Below are 14441 nucleotides of genomic sequence, written 5' to 3' on the forward strand. Positions count from 1 at the left end.
AAATATAAGGTCTTTTTTAATTAAATATGGACTACTTACGAGGCGAAATGAGCGAACCGGCACTGTGAAACATGTATACACACATTTATATGTAGTTCATATTGAAATCTTCAAAAAGTCTCATGTTTAGAAATGGAGTGAGTATATACATAAAATCAGCTTATTTCTCGACTTATCTACACAGGATGATTATACTCTAGCACATTTTTTTTTCGAGTCGAGGCGAAATACGAGCAGATCTGGAGCGGGTTTCTTGCAGCCCTACGATGCATCGTCGGCGCGGCCGCCGTTCCATGCAAACCCTACCAGCCCCTTTTTGTCGAGAGATGCAAACCCTAGCCCTCTATTTTCCGCTTTCCGGGGAGGCTTGTGGTCGTGGGCTCGTTGGACGGTCTGGTGAAGCGAGTTAGCGCCCCTAATTCCCCTTTTCTTACCTCCACCCCCGGCGTCCGGACTACCGCGGCGGCGGAGATGCGAAGCCTCTCGCGATCTATTCTTAGACTTTGCCAACGCAGTAGTTTCTCCAAAATCGGCTCCGCTATGTCTTCCCTCAGGTGGCTCCCCGCGCTTGCCCCGCGTGACGCTCGACTCATCGCCTCAACATCTGCACATCCTCTGCATCCTTTTTCCCGGTCTGTTCTCGACTCCTTTCGTTTCTTACTTCTGAACATGTGTCAGTGATACCTGCGATGGATTTTTGGATCTTGATTCTTACCGACCGAATTTTTTATCTTTCGAAAAACATATATACTAATATTAAGAAACGCAGTACTTTTTGAGAACGGAAATAAATCTATTTTACCTTTTTAACGCCTTAGGCCTAGTTAAAAGTGTTCTATATTTATCGGATTAAAATTGTTATTATGTTGAAATAAGTATTTTGAAATACAAAAATCAATCATTGTTTTGCTATTATCAGGATTAATTTTTTTATATCTAAAAGTATATCTATGGTAGCATACATCTTATTTGAGCCGGATGTTAAGATTGGCCATATATGTTCTTTTGTGATAGCCATGCTTGCACCCCCTGGAGCTTGGAGAGTAAAATGCACACCTTCGTCCCATTCACCTGTGGCACCTCCAAATGCATTGCCACTGCAAAGATGAGGAATAAGGCAACTACTACCAAATGCACTGATACGGCAATGAGGAGGAAAATTGTCACAAGTAGCAATCCTATGGTGGTTGATGATGTATGGGTTCCGTTTATCCTTCCGAATAGCAGCCACCGTGATGGTGCCATATACAAGAACGTGATTTTGAAGGAAGACTGGTTTGATATCGATTTTATGAACCGTAATGAGAGTATGTTATTCCAATGACTGAATCTCCTTTTTCCACCCCTTTATCCATATTCTTGATTGATTATTTGCTGCACAAGCTTTTATTAGTGAATCTATAAACAAACCTGATTTTTAATTCATAGCTCAAGTCTACATGCGAGAATGCCTTATGATGGCACTTAGGCCCTGTTTGTTTCTGCTTCAGTTGGCTTCGAATCACCTATGGATTCGCTTCACTGGAATCAGCTTTGCCACTGAAGTACACCTGGATGTGCTTCAGGCAATTACACTAAAAATGGCCCGAATCTAGTTCCAGCTTCAGTGGCAAAGCTGAGTCCATATAGCTGTTTATTCCAGCTTCTGAAATTTTCTATGAGAATCTGCTGCCTAAAGCCGAAACAAACAGGGCCTTATATCACCAAGTTATATTGGGCAGGTATTCCGCCTCAAACTTGGGCCGTACAAATTTAATCCACGTGGGACATTGAATTTGAATCTGTTCATGTATTAACAATTTGGGCTTGTACTATATACTGGAAACTTAAAAAACTCTGTCAGCAATGATGTCTAGAAGTATCAAAGAAATCTAGGAGAACTTGAGAACTCCATAAAAAAATCTAGCCCATATGTCTGACAATTGTGATTTTTGTGTCTCTTTTATAGTAAATAACTTCTTGATCGTATGACTAACAATTCTTATGGAACATGTATTCTTCGGTGAAGCTCGCTTGGAGCCAATGATGTTATGTAAGCCAACCGAAGCATGTTTACTGTATGCAGAAAATTGCATGCATTTTCCACAGCACATGTTGCAGTTTTTCTCATTGACGCTGGCAGAGTGTTTCAGCAATAATGGCCCAATCCAGTTATATGGATACATAGCAGCACGGGATGAGAGGGATCGCATGCTTAACTATGTTTTAAATCATAGCAGAGACGATCCCATCACTGTACAGCAGGTGCACTTCTATACTTATCTGCAATCATTAATAGTTACACTATTCTGTTTATGTTTCAATCCTATCGCATGCATGCATAGAAGAAATAACTGAAAGTAGATACCACTTAATCTCCTTTTATGTACTCTCTGGGTGTTAATTCTTTTTTAACTTGGAAAAAGTTTTCCACTAGCATTTTGTGTTGTTTGGGTAAATGGAATCCATCTCTAACCGATGAGAATGGTTGACCCGATGTTGGATGCTATTAGACCACCACATGCATATGTTGGTCTTTTTCACCCTATATACTAGCATGGTGGGACTAGTCTCCCAACCTCATGCACATGGGTCTCCTTGAGCTCATTTTAATTGTGCTGGGATGTAAGTACGATGATGGCCAAAAGTGAAAGCAGTACAGTTGGAATATAAGTAGCCTGGACATATGTTTTTCTTCTTTTGTGTGGTGTGGTGTGGTGTATGGACTATCACATCTTGCTTGTCTTCCCTTTCCATTTGGCCTATTGCCCTAGTGTCCCTTCAGTCACACCTATCACTCCCTTGGGGTTGATCGGTAGAGGATGGTATATGTTGCAAACTCTAATAGCCGTGGTGTTTCTTAGCAAAATATCTTTAAAATAGCAGCCTTACCTCTATTATCATCTTCTTGAAACATGGGTGGCTTTTGAATGGATGTGGGACTCCCTAATCTAGGTAGTCGATCAAAAAGGGGGCGCTCAATGATTTTGTCACACCATTATTTAGATACAAGTCTGACATTAGCAAATGCATATCATCTTGGTGTTGTTTCTTCCGGACCTCAAGTCAATTAATTGTTGCATACATCCTCAGGTTGTGCATGTTGTGTCGTTGCTGGCTTGCTGGGGTTGGGCTCGTACTAACGTTCTTGGAGCAACACTTGTACGCTGTAGCCGCCATATAGGTTATGCGAGATAATCGTGTCAAGGAATGAAATGAGCAGCAAATGAAAAAATAATGAATGCCATGACTACCTAGGCGACTTGATTCACTGCTTGTTTCACTTGCTTAATTGGGGTTTTTGCCGATCGGCTATAGAGAGATTGTGGGCAGTGGGAAGGGATGACAGACAAGACCAATGATAGAAAAGGTAAACCTTAAGGAGTCCAAGACATGCTCTCGCTTTGGTCGGTTCAGTTCATGGCAGAGCTGGTCCCGAGCAGGGGCAGGAGGGGCAGCCACCCCGGCCCCCAAATCCCCCCGGGGGGGCATCCAGGTACGCAGGTAGTAGCGTGTGGACCATGGCCCAGTGAGGCAGGAAGTTGGTTGATAGTAGGTATAGGGCCTGTAAATGAGTCCACATTGTCTTTGTTTTCTCCTTCCCTTTCGATTGTGAGTTTGCGAGCACAGAGCGACGATCTCTCTCTTTGCGGGGTCACAGAGTAACGATCTCGATTCGGCTATTCCCCTTGGCGTCGATCATTAGTCGCGACACATCGATGCGAGCCATTGATGAACTTTGAAGCTGCACTCTCCGATGATCCAGTCCCTAGGCCATCTAAGCACACATACAACATCATTGAGCGCCTCTCACCAGACGCAAGTAGGGATCGTGTAGTGGGCAATCACAGAGGCATACCATATTACCATTCCATATTCTTTGCATGTATGGTGTAATTTTATGGGCATGGCTATTCTTTAGTTGCCTAAAAATGTTGGCACAATAGCTCCCCCTCCCCTACCGTTGTATTCCTCATCCCTCCTAGTTGACCTACCCTTCGGCGCTGATTGAATGGCCGTTCGCAGACACCTGTGGCAGACGCCGCGCTATCGCGTGACCATGCCGAAGCCATCTGTCGTGCATCCCCCTTCAGCCAGCCTAGAGAGGCCTGAAGTGGATTCGGACGGGGAAGCACCAGTGTAGCAGAACAGATGAAGCTGCAAAGCACTAGTTGTTGCTAGCGTGTGTATATGACCAGTGAACCCATGCCAACTGGAGGGTGTGGTTAAGAGGGGTGTTGTGCGATTTATATCGAGGATGTATGAGAATTTTGAATCGCTCTCACCGCTTCCACTGCATCTCACCTACCACTCTCCTTTCTCACTCTGATCTCCTCCCTCACCTGCTCCAGTTCCAATCTCTAGGGTTGTCACAAATTTGGTATTTAGAGGTTTCTGATTCGCCATTGTGCCTTACCCCCTTGATTGAGCCATAACATCCACTTCGAAGGGTGTTTGGTTGCTCCGGCGACCAAACACGAAATCCCAAGCAAGGTAGGCTTGATTGGGGGCAGCCATGACAACGCCGCTACCACGCCATCTACATAGATAAAGATCGTCTTGCAAGCCATTGAAGGGGTGTGCCGAAAACCTTGGAGGAGCTGCTCCAAAAAATTTCCTCTCTCGCCACCGAAGTGCAGCAGTTGGGTACTCAAGTGGTGGATTTCGATGACGGTCGCGATGCGGTCAAACATCATCAGGCGACGCAGGAGGCAACCATCGCGTCGACGTCGACGATGCCCAGGGCCACAATCCTCACCAACAATGGGCCTCCCCTCCACCACCTCCCGCCACACCCATCGCCCTTGCAGGACCGACATATCGTGCATGTGGTCAACATGACCACCACCAATCCCCGCCACCGACGCTGCACACAAGGATGGCAATGTGTAGTGTATGGTGCGGGTAAAATAGTCCCATACTCGTACCCATGTTTCTCATGGTCGTAAATTCCTACCCATCGGGTATATATCCATGTCCATGCCCATAGCTATAGGTATCCATGCCCGATGGGTACCCATCGGGAAGATCAACGTAACATCCAGGAGTGATGGTGCAATTGCTAGTTCCATGTATGGTGGAGGCACAAGAGCCATCGAGGGGTTCCTATGATTGGGAAATTGGTTACTGGGAGGAGGATGGGTGAGGGGGTATCAAGCTTAAATACAATGACTCGGTAGCTTAGGTTTCATAACACATGCGGCCCACCAGTAAGATAATCAGGTAGGGTCTTGGCGTACCCATGGGCACAAAATCATACTCATGCCCTACCCACGACTAGCCGGGTAGGGTCCGGGCGCCCATGGGCTCGAAAATGTGCCCATACCCTACCCATGTGGGTCGGGTACCCATGCCCATGGGTAAAATTGTCGTCCTTAGTCACAAGCCACTGAAGCACGAGTTTTTGCGCTTCGGGGGTGACTCGTTGCACCTTTGGTTCGATCGCTGCCACACATACTTTGATCTCTGCCAGAGCAGTGTGTGACGGTAGCCATATTATACATGGAGGGTCACGCCGCCGTTTGGTTGGTGCCAGGCGTACAAGCGGCCACACCAACTCCGCGACTAGAACACGTTAAAGCGGCGGTGCATGTGAAGTTCGGCCACACGGAGATCGGCCAAGACGACTTTGACAACCCGCTTCACAAGTCTGCACCACTCAAGCAGATCGTCACTGACTCCTGCCTTGCGTTTGAATCGTGTATGTACCTCTTGAGCGCTTTGACATTGAATAAAAAATTTCTTCGTCTCACAGTTCATCATTGGTTTAGACGATGAGGTGCACACGGGTGTTCGACAACATGCTTCGACAAGCGTGTCATGTGCGGCCGCGCTAGCACGAATCCAGGAGGAGGAAGCGGAGCGCAATTGCTGTCAGTCACCGGTACAGAATTGACGGGCACGATGCGTCTGTGCGCGATGGTGGGCAACCAAGTCATGTTGCTTCTAGTTGACTCTGGTAGCACCTATACCTTCGTCTACTCGGCATTCGTGGAGTGCATGTGGTGCACCGTGTAGGCCGTGTCCTCGGTCCGTGTTGCCAACGGCGTGTCCAACCTACAATTGTGGTGCCAGGGCCACACCTTCACCAGCGACATGCGCCTCTAGGCCTCCTCGAGCTGAGCGCCCTACGACGCGGTCCTTGGCATGGACTGGCTTGCCCAGTTCACTCCCAAGAATTGCCACTGGCGCCTCAAGACAATGGAGTTCCGCCAAGGTGTCAACAACATCGAGGTTTAAGAGGTGCTTATGCCTAGGACGCCTGCCTTCATGGAGATCCGTGTCGATCAACTCTGCAAATGGCTGCAAGGCAACGAGGTGTGGGCGCTCGCCACTGTCGACTACGAGCAACTACCGCCACCATTGCAAGCGCTCGACAAATACGACAACGCATTCTAAGAGCCCAAGATGCTGCCGCCACAGATGGTGTTCAATCAAGCGATTCCATTGGAGCCGGTGCGTCGCCATCGAATGTGTGTCTATCGCCACTCTGCCTCTTTAGAAGCACGAGAACAAACGTCAGATGGCTGAAATGCTTGCCGCAAGCCTCATCACCACGAGCATTCGTCCCTTCGCCGCACTGGTGCTCCTCGTCAAGGAGACATCCCTGTGAAGAACATGTTTCCGCTCCCGATCGTTGATGAGCGCCTTGATGAATTCGCCGGCACGCGCTGTTTCTCCAAAGGTTGATCTTTGCAAGGGTTACCACCAAATACGCATGTGCGCGGATGATGAGGCGAAGACGGCTTTCAAGACTCACCACAGACACTTCCAGTTTGAGGTGATGCTGTTCGGGCTCACGAACGCACCAACAACCTTCCAGTGCTTGATGAACTCCGTCTTACTGTGGGCGACGCGAAAATTCGTCGTCATCTTCCTTGACGACATGACATACAACACATCCTTCGTCGAGAACATGAACCATCTTCATCAGGTGTTCAACAGCCCGCGCCAGCACCAGCTCTATGCCAAGCGATCCAAGTGCTCCTTTGCTTGACTCTTCATTAGCTCGACCACGTAATATTGGCTGTCGGTGTGGCCACCAAGGCAGAGAATACGAACACAATCAACCACTGGTCGCAGCCGTCGTCACTCATCACCAATAGAGCTTCGAGCATTCTTGGGCCTGACAGGCTACTACCGAAAGTTCGTGCGCAACTACAACGTCATCACAGAGCCACTGACAGTTCTTCTCAGCAAAAAAATGATTCCAGTGGTCTGAGACAGCAATGCATGCCTTTTAGAAATAGAAACAAGCGATGACCACCAGCCCCATCCTCGCCTTGCTACCTTTTCACCGCCATTCACTGTGGAGATTGATGCCTGCGATACATGCATTGGCGCCGTCCTGATGTAGCAAGGACACCAATTGCGTTCCTCAGTCGCGCTTTGGGCGTTAACAACCGGAAGCTTTCCGTTATGATATTGTGGATCGATGGCGCCCATCTGCAGTGTGGCCAATTCACTATAGTGACGGACCACAAAAGCCTTTGTATATTGGGAGAACAACGCTTGGGATCTTAACTCCAATGCAGAGCCATGGCAAAGCTTGGGGGGCTTCAATATAGGCGTGGAGCTGATAACACGGGGGCTGATTCCTTATTGTTGGTTGGGCGCCTGCTCACATTGATGGCAGCTTCCACATGTCAACTCTCTTAGATACAGGAGGTGCACAACTCCTATAACACCGGCGCCAAAGCTACAAAGCTGCTGAAGTCGCTAGCAGTTCAGAGCCTAGACAAGCACGACCATGAGTTGGATCGAGGCATGATCAAGCACAAAGGACGATTGTGGATTGGAGATAACACTGCTTTGCGAATGAAGCTTATGAGTAATCTCCATGCTACCGCAGTAGGAGGCCATTCAGATAGTCGCCGAACCTATCTTCGCCTCAAGAATCTATTCTTCTCACCTACCATGAAGCTATAGGTGGAGGAGTTTGTCAAACAATGCATTGTCTATCAGCAAGCAAAACATGAGCACGTTCATCCAACAAGAACCCTGCAGCCTCATTCCAGCGCGCGTCTAGAGCGATTTTACCATGGACTTCATCGAAGGCCTACCCCGCACAGACGGCACCGACGTCATCCTGGTGTTTGTCGACCGCTTATCCAACTACACGCACCGCGCGTTGGTTGGCACCAAGTTGCTCTACACCACCGCCTATCACCGCAGACGGATGGCCAGAGCGAGCGGGTGAACCAGTGCGTCGAGCACTACCTGCACTGCGTCGTCCACGACACACCTCGCCGCACACCTCGCCGCTGGAAGCGTTGGCTGTTGATGGCCGAGTTGGTACAACTACAGTCACCATAGTGCCATTGGCTGCACGCCGTTCAAGGCGTTCCATGGTGTGGAGCCAAACATTGGCGCTTTGCCCAACCTCTTCAATGCCAAGATGCCAGCCGCAAGAGCTCGCGGCAGAGCACCATCAATTCACGGAGATGCGCAAATCACACCTCTTACGCGCTCAACACCGCATCAAGGAGATCGCAAGCACACAAAGCAAGAGTTCGCCATTGGTGACCAGGTGTTGTTGAAGCCGTAGCCGTACTTGCAGTCCGTTGTCAACAGGCCCTGGCCAAAGCTCGCGTGCAAGTTCTTCTAGCCCTACAAGATCGTCGCCCGTGTTGCTTCCCTTGCCTACGAGCTTGACTTACCACCGGAAAGCAAGATTCACCCCACCTTCCATGTTTGGCAGCTCAAGCCGTTCATGGTGGATTACACACCGGTCTTCAACCAACTGCCAGCTCCTCCAGACCTCACTATCGGTGATCTGGAACCCAGGCCATCCTCGAACTTTGTCTCATTAAGCAAGGTAACGCGGCAGTGCCACAGGTACTCGTGCATTGGGCTACTCTATCGCCCACCAGTGCAACCTGGGAAGATTACAATGTGCTCCAGCAGCGGTTTCCTGATGTGGACCTTGGGGACGAGACTCCCTCTCAAGGGGACGGGGGTGGACGAATGTCACACACTCCCCTTCAACTAGCATGGAGGCCTGAAGTGGAGGTGGACAGGAAAGCAGCAGTACAAAGAAGAGGTAAAGCGTGGAGAAGAAGATGAGTGGGATGTGAACCTTGGGGACGAGGCTCGCTCTCGGCGCGGGGGGTTGGGGGGGGGGGGGGGGGGGGGCAAATGTCACACACTCCCCTTCAGCCAGCATGGAGAGGCCTGAAGTGGAGGCTGACAAGGAAGCACCGGTGCAGTAGAAGAGAGAAAAGGCAAAGCATGGAGAGAAGATGAGTGGGACCCATCTGCAGGAGAGGACGACTAGTCGTTGCTAGCGTGTGTGTATGACCAGTGCGTCCAGGCGGTGTGGTTAAGGGGCCTTGTGCGCTGTGTATCGAGAGGCTGTATGAGACTGTTTAGCATGGGCTTTTGAAATCATACATCAATGTCAAGCATCTGGGAGAGAAATCATGATACTAAAACTTTGCTAAAGCTTTCGATACCATCAAACATGTGCCTATGATCGATATTATGAGACATATGGGGTTTGATTGAAGGGGGCTTGGATGGATCAAGTGCATATTTTCCTCTGTTAAATCTTCTGTGCTCTTGAATGGAACACCAGGCAGGCAGTTCACATGTATACGTGGTGTAAGGCAAGGAGGCCCCCTCTCGCCTCTCATCTTCGTTCCTGCTGCCGACCTGTTGCAATCGATGATTAACAGGGAACTGGCCAGTGATGGTATTTCTTTGCCCATCCAATCCTTGGAGGCAGTATGCTGACGATACGATTATGGTTCTGCCTGCATGTCCTACTCAGGCCACAAGAATGAAAGATATTCTGTTGAAGTATGCGAATTCGATTGGGCTCCGTATCAACTTTCGGAAATCAACCATTGTCCCACTGTATGTTCAGCCGGCCAGGGCCAGTGAATTAGCAGATATCTTTGGTTGTACTATCGGCCAAATGCTGTTCACTTACCTAGGCCTGCCTCTTGGAACCACCAGACCAACTGTGATGGATCTTATTTGCCCCTAGTTGTCTCTATGGAGAGAAGGCTCGTGACTACGACTTGTTTGCTTCCCTATGGAGCCAAACTGACTCTGGTCAACTTTGTCCTCACTTCTCTGGCCATATATGCAATGTGTACTCTGAATTTCCCTCCGAAGTTGATCGAGCATCTGGATAAGCTGAGACGCACTTGCCTATGGAGAAATAAAACTGAGGATGGCATCAAATGCAACTCCCTCGCTGCTTGGGGTTTAGTGTGCCAACCCAAAGAGAAAGGGGGCCTTGGTGTGCCCAACTTTAAGATCCAAAACCAAGGTTTACTTATGAAATTCTTGCATAAATTTTGTAATAAACAGGATGTTCCATGGGTGCAGCTTGGGATTCAGTGTGCCAACCCAAAGAGAAAGGGGGCCTTGGTGTGGTCAACTTTAAGATCCAAAACCAAGGTTTACTTCTGACATTCTTGCATAAATTTTATAATAAACAGGATGTTCCATGGGTGCAGCTTGTCTGGTCAGACATACTATGTAGACAAAATACCCCATGCTTCTGACCCTTGTGGATCCTTCTGGTGGAAAGATGTGCTGCAGCTCAGACATATACAGGGGCATCACAAAAGTTCAGGTGGGCTGCGGGGATACAGTTCTGTTTTGGAAAGACCTTTGGATGGATGACATTGCTCGCAACTTGCACCCTTTGAGCCTTTTCTTTTGCTACGGAGGAGAACATATCTGTCCAAGCCATGCTGACGGAAACATCTGTGGATGACGTTTTCAACCTTCCTATGTCCCTCCAAGTGAGACAGGAAGTGCTTGATCTTCAGCAAGTGTCTGCTCGATCAATCCTGGGAATGGTGGCCGTGGTGTTTGGCAGTGCGCATGGGCCAGAGACTACACCTCAAGCCGCTACCATTCTTTCTGTTTCAGGGAATCTCGGGCAGATGAGGTGTTCAAATGGATTTGGAAATCATGTAGCAACATGAAATGGAAGGTCTTTGTTTGGCTCCTACTGGTGGACAGATTGAACACGAGGAATATGCTGAAACAGAGAAATGATGCCATAGCCGATGATAATTGTGATTGCCTCCTGTGCACAGTACCTCCAGAAGAAACTTCGGTTCATCTTTCCCTTTGCGATTTTGCTGCCAACTTTTGGAACACATTGGGGATTACATGGCCAGACACTCTGGACAGGTTTCAACTAATGCATGATGATAGAGAGGCCTGGAGGAAACCCATGTTCATGGAAGTATTCACTGTGGCTGCCTGGGGGATCTGGAAGTAGAGGAATGGTAAGCTATTCAGAAATGTGCCGCCCTCACATTCATCTTGGCTAGCCAGACTCAAGGAGGACTTTGATCTGCTGAGACAAAGAGCTCACAACAAATTGCACCCCTTAATTGACTCTTTTCTGCTAGCCCTTTAAGCTTAGTTTGTGTTTTGTCCTTTCTTTTCTTCCTTCGTCTTGTACAGACTGTATAGCCTCTGTTAATTTCCCCAACCCACCCTCCCCCTCCCCCCTCCCCCTAACTCATATAATTTGTGGTTACTTTGGGATCTGATGACTTAATAGGAAGTCAGTGGGGAGCCTCTCCCACTGTAATTAATTTTTCAGAAAAAAAGAGGCTTAGAATTCTGGATCACTCTCACCCCTTTCTCTGCAGCTCACGTACCGCTCTCCTTCCTCACCTGCTCCAATTCCCGTCCTGTGTGATCCCAATCCCTATGGTCGTTATACCATCTCCTTCGTCAGTCCGCCGCCCAAGTCATTCCTCTGTGCCTATTCTTCGCCACCAGGAACCCCGCATCACCCGGCACCCACAACAATATTCGACACGTACTCCGTGTGCTGCATATTTCTACAGGAAAATTGAGCATTGCCACTTTCAGGCAATTGACATTACCAAACACACAAATGGTATTTATATCAAGGGGCCCCGAGTTTTAGTTCTGGCCCGGGCCCCCAGATTTCAAGACCGCTTTGGTTCATGGACTAAGGTCCCATGTCTAAGAGGGTTAGTGAAGACAAATACAATCTACACTCAAGTTAACAAATAATAAGCACTCGAAGCACACTTGGAACAATGCAATATTTTTATTTTTGCAGAATCTGAAAAAAATGTATATTTTACATTCGTTATATGATTGTGATCCTATCATTGAGTCTCTGATTCGATCCAGAATCTAAGATTTTGACAACCTTGATACCAGCATGACAAATGTCTTAGACCTTGCATGTATAAAATACCATTTTTTCTGTGTATTCTTGTAACTGCAATTCCGTCTTCTCTCCTACGGATAGTTTAACCGGATGTTGGTGGGTACAGGTTCTTGTGTGTGAATGTTGATTCGCCTCAGTCCATATAAATGAAGCTTGGAGTTGATATGGCTCTTTGATAGTATCTGAATTTGTGTGTGCAACATGCATGTTTGTCGGTAACTAACTTTGCATTCTAGATTTCTTACTGCTGTTTTATTTTTTAATTGGAGCATAATCATTTTCACATGGGACATAACTAAACTAAAAGAATTTAGGATTTATTCTATCATTTTTTTTTTGAAACAGTTAGCACATTGCCAGCATATCATTTCTGCTTTTAGATATTTCTTAGTTTGCTAAGTATAGAACTACTCATAACAATAACTGTACTTTTTATAGGGTTCTCTTATTCAAATGACTGGTCCTAAGAGAGGCATTGAAATGTATTCCCCAGTTTTTATCGAGTTTGATCTAAGGGTCAAGAATGGAGGGAAAGAGGAGGACGATCTTCAACTAATTGATGGAGCAATAGCATGCTATGATCAGAAACCATGGAGACCAATCAAACATCGCATTAATGGCAAATGTGGCACAGTTGACATATCTTTAGCATATGTTGAGCATGCAGTGGAGGCAACAATAGAAGTTGTCGTATCAGAAGTACATAGTGGCTTCAGTTTATCTCTGAGCTCCTTGGTTTATATTGTGGAGAACTATGAAGAAATTCCTCTTTTTCATGGTACTATTGATCAGTCGCGTGGCCTGAGAAGATTTGTGGTTGCAGTCACGTCGGGCACCGTTATGAAATTGAAGTTCAGATTTGGTAGCAATAGTGTTGAGCGTTGTTGTTCCTTCAAAGCTAAGCTACATGGATGTGTTCGACGTCAGATAAAGCATGAGTTGGCTTCTATCACGGTAAAAGTGTATTGGTCCACTATCTGAACCAGATGATATCCTGTCTGTTGCTGCGCCAATTTATTGTAATATGTTTCCATGAGATTTGGTTGTATGCACCATGAATATTTGGATTAATAATATAAGATATTATAAAAAAGTTTTTTGAATTGTTTATTATTGTATACTTGTACCTTTTGAATATAAATATATAGAAGAATTAAAGTGGCTAAGCAGGGCTCCTATCGTGCAATTCCAGTTCTAAGCGATGGTTCTTCCTTGTTGACACCTGTCCAGGTTTGTTTTTCCTGGTTTTTAGAAAAATAAAATTACGGCTAGCTGGGATTTACCGCTAGAAGGTTTGTTTTTCCTTTTTTTGAGTCTTTAACAGATAAAGGAAAAATAAATGTGCCAGCCCAGCTCACGCGGCTGCAGGCGCCCTTTTTCCTAACCGGTGCCTGCAGCCGCGTGAGCTGGGCTGGCATATTTATTTTTCCTTTATCTGTTAAAGACTCAAAAAAAGGTTGCGTCGGCGGGATTCGAACTCATAACCCCTTGATTTTTAGAAATTTTTTTGTATACACTCTCCCACATGTCTATTGCATATGTGCAAAAATTCATATTCATATACATTCGGCAAATCCTATTCTACGCTGCAGGTGCCTTTTTTTTTTTTGAGGGGTTACCCCACTTTATTCAAACTTCAAGAATGTTTGGTACAAATAAAATAGTAGGAGTTGTGGATAACCAAATGTGCCGTCCAGCGGCAAGAGAGGCCGAGGCCTTTGCCAAGTCGTGAGCTTCAAAATTCGATTCTCTAGCTTCATGCACCACTTCTGGCTCATCAAAAAGCATCATTCTTTGCTTGATATCCCTGATAACTGTCGCCGAGCAGCCCATAAAATTCCTGGACAAATTATGAACAGTGGACAGGCAGTCCGTTGCAACTCTGATCCTTCTCACCTGTAAGTCCGTAGCGAGAGCAAAAGCCTCACAGCAGGCATGGGCTTCCAAGCATTCAGGATCAATAAGATCATCAAAGACTGTCACTGACGCACCCAGATAATTATCTTGGTCGTCGCGACAGATGGCTGCACTTGCGCCTTTTGCATTGTTCCTAGAGATTGCAGCATCTACGTTTATTTTTGCCACACCTGGACGTTTTGTGGCTGCTCCTGGATTTGAGATTGGCTTTTGTAACTTCTTTGTTGGCACTAATTCCAGCTCAGCCAAGAACCTCTGAATAAAAGAGAACGTGGATAAAGGACTCTGAAAGATCTCTTCATGCTTAGCCTGTCTCCTTGCCCACCAAATTGCCCACAGCGTGACTAAAATCTTTGCAAAG

General features: G+C 46.9%; 1 protein-coding gene across 2 annotated transcripts; it reads left to right on the top strand.

Annotated features, from left to right (window-relative positions):
• Nucleotides 1–309: 309 nt before the first annotated feature.
• Nucleotides 310–13266, top strand: LOC123138032 (uncharacterized). Of its 2 annotated transcripts, none has more exons than XM_044557924.1 (4): nucleotides 310–632; nucleotides 1015–1307; nucleotides 2066–2244; nucleotides 12602–13266. In XM_044557924.1, exons 1-4 carry the CDS (start codon nucleotides 472–474, stop codon nucleotides 13142–13144), a joined length of 1176 nt encoding a protein of 391 aa, XP_044413859.1. In that variant the 5' UTR covers nucleotides 310–471; the 3' UTR covers nucleotides 13145–13266. The 2 variants fall into 2 exon arrangements, with proteins under 2 accessions (XP_044413859.1, XP_044413858.1); XM_044557923.1 differs by having other exon boundaries at nucleotides 323–632; nucleotides 2009–2244.
• Nucleotides 13267–14441: the final 1175 nt, after the last annotated feature.

Source organism: Triticum aestivum, chromosome 6B (genome assembly GCF_018294505.1).
Source record: "Triticum aestivum cultivar Chinese Spring chromosome 6B, IWGSC CS RefSeq v2.1, whole genome shotgun sequence".
In the NCBI taxonomy this organism is placed as follows: Eukaryota; Viridiplantae; Streptophyta; class Magnoliopsida; order Poales; family Poaceae; genus Triticum; species Triticum aestivum.

Coding starts and splice junctions, on each gene's coding strand:
- LOC123138032 (XM_044557923.1), top strand. CDS start 472: ATGCGAAGCCTCTCGCGATCTATTCTTAGACTTTGCCAACGCAGTAGT. Junction 633..1,014: donor CCTCTGCATCCTTTTTCCCG/GTCTGTTCTCGA, acceptor CTTTTGTGATAG/CCATGCTTGCACCCCCTGGA. Junction 1,308..2,008: donor TTTTATGAACCGTAATGAGA/GTATGTTATTCC, acceptor TCTTCGGTGAAG/CTCGCTTGGAGCCAATGATG.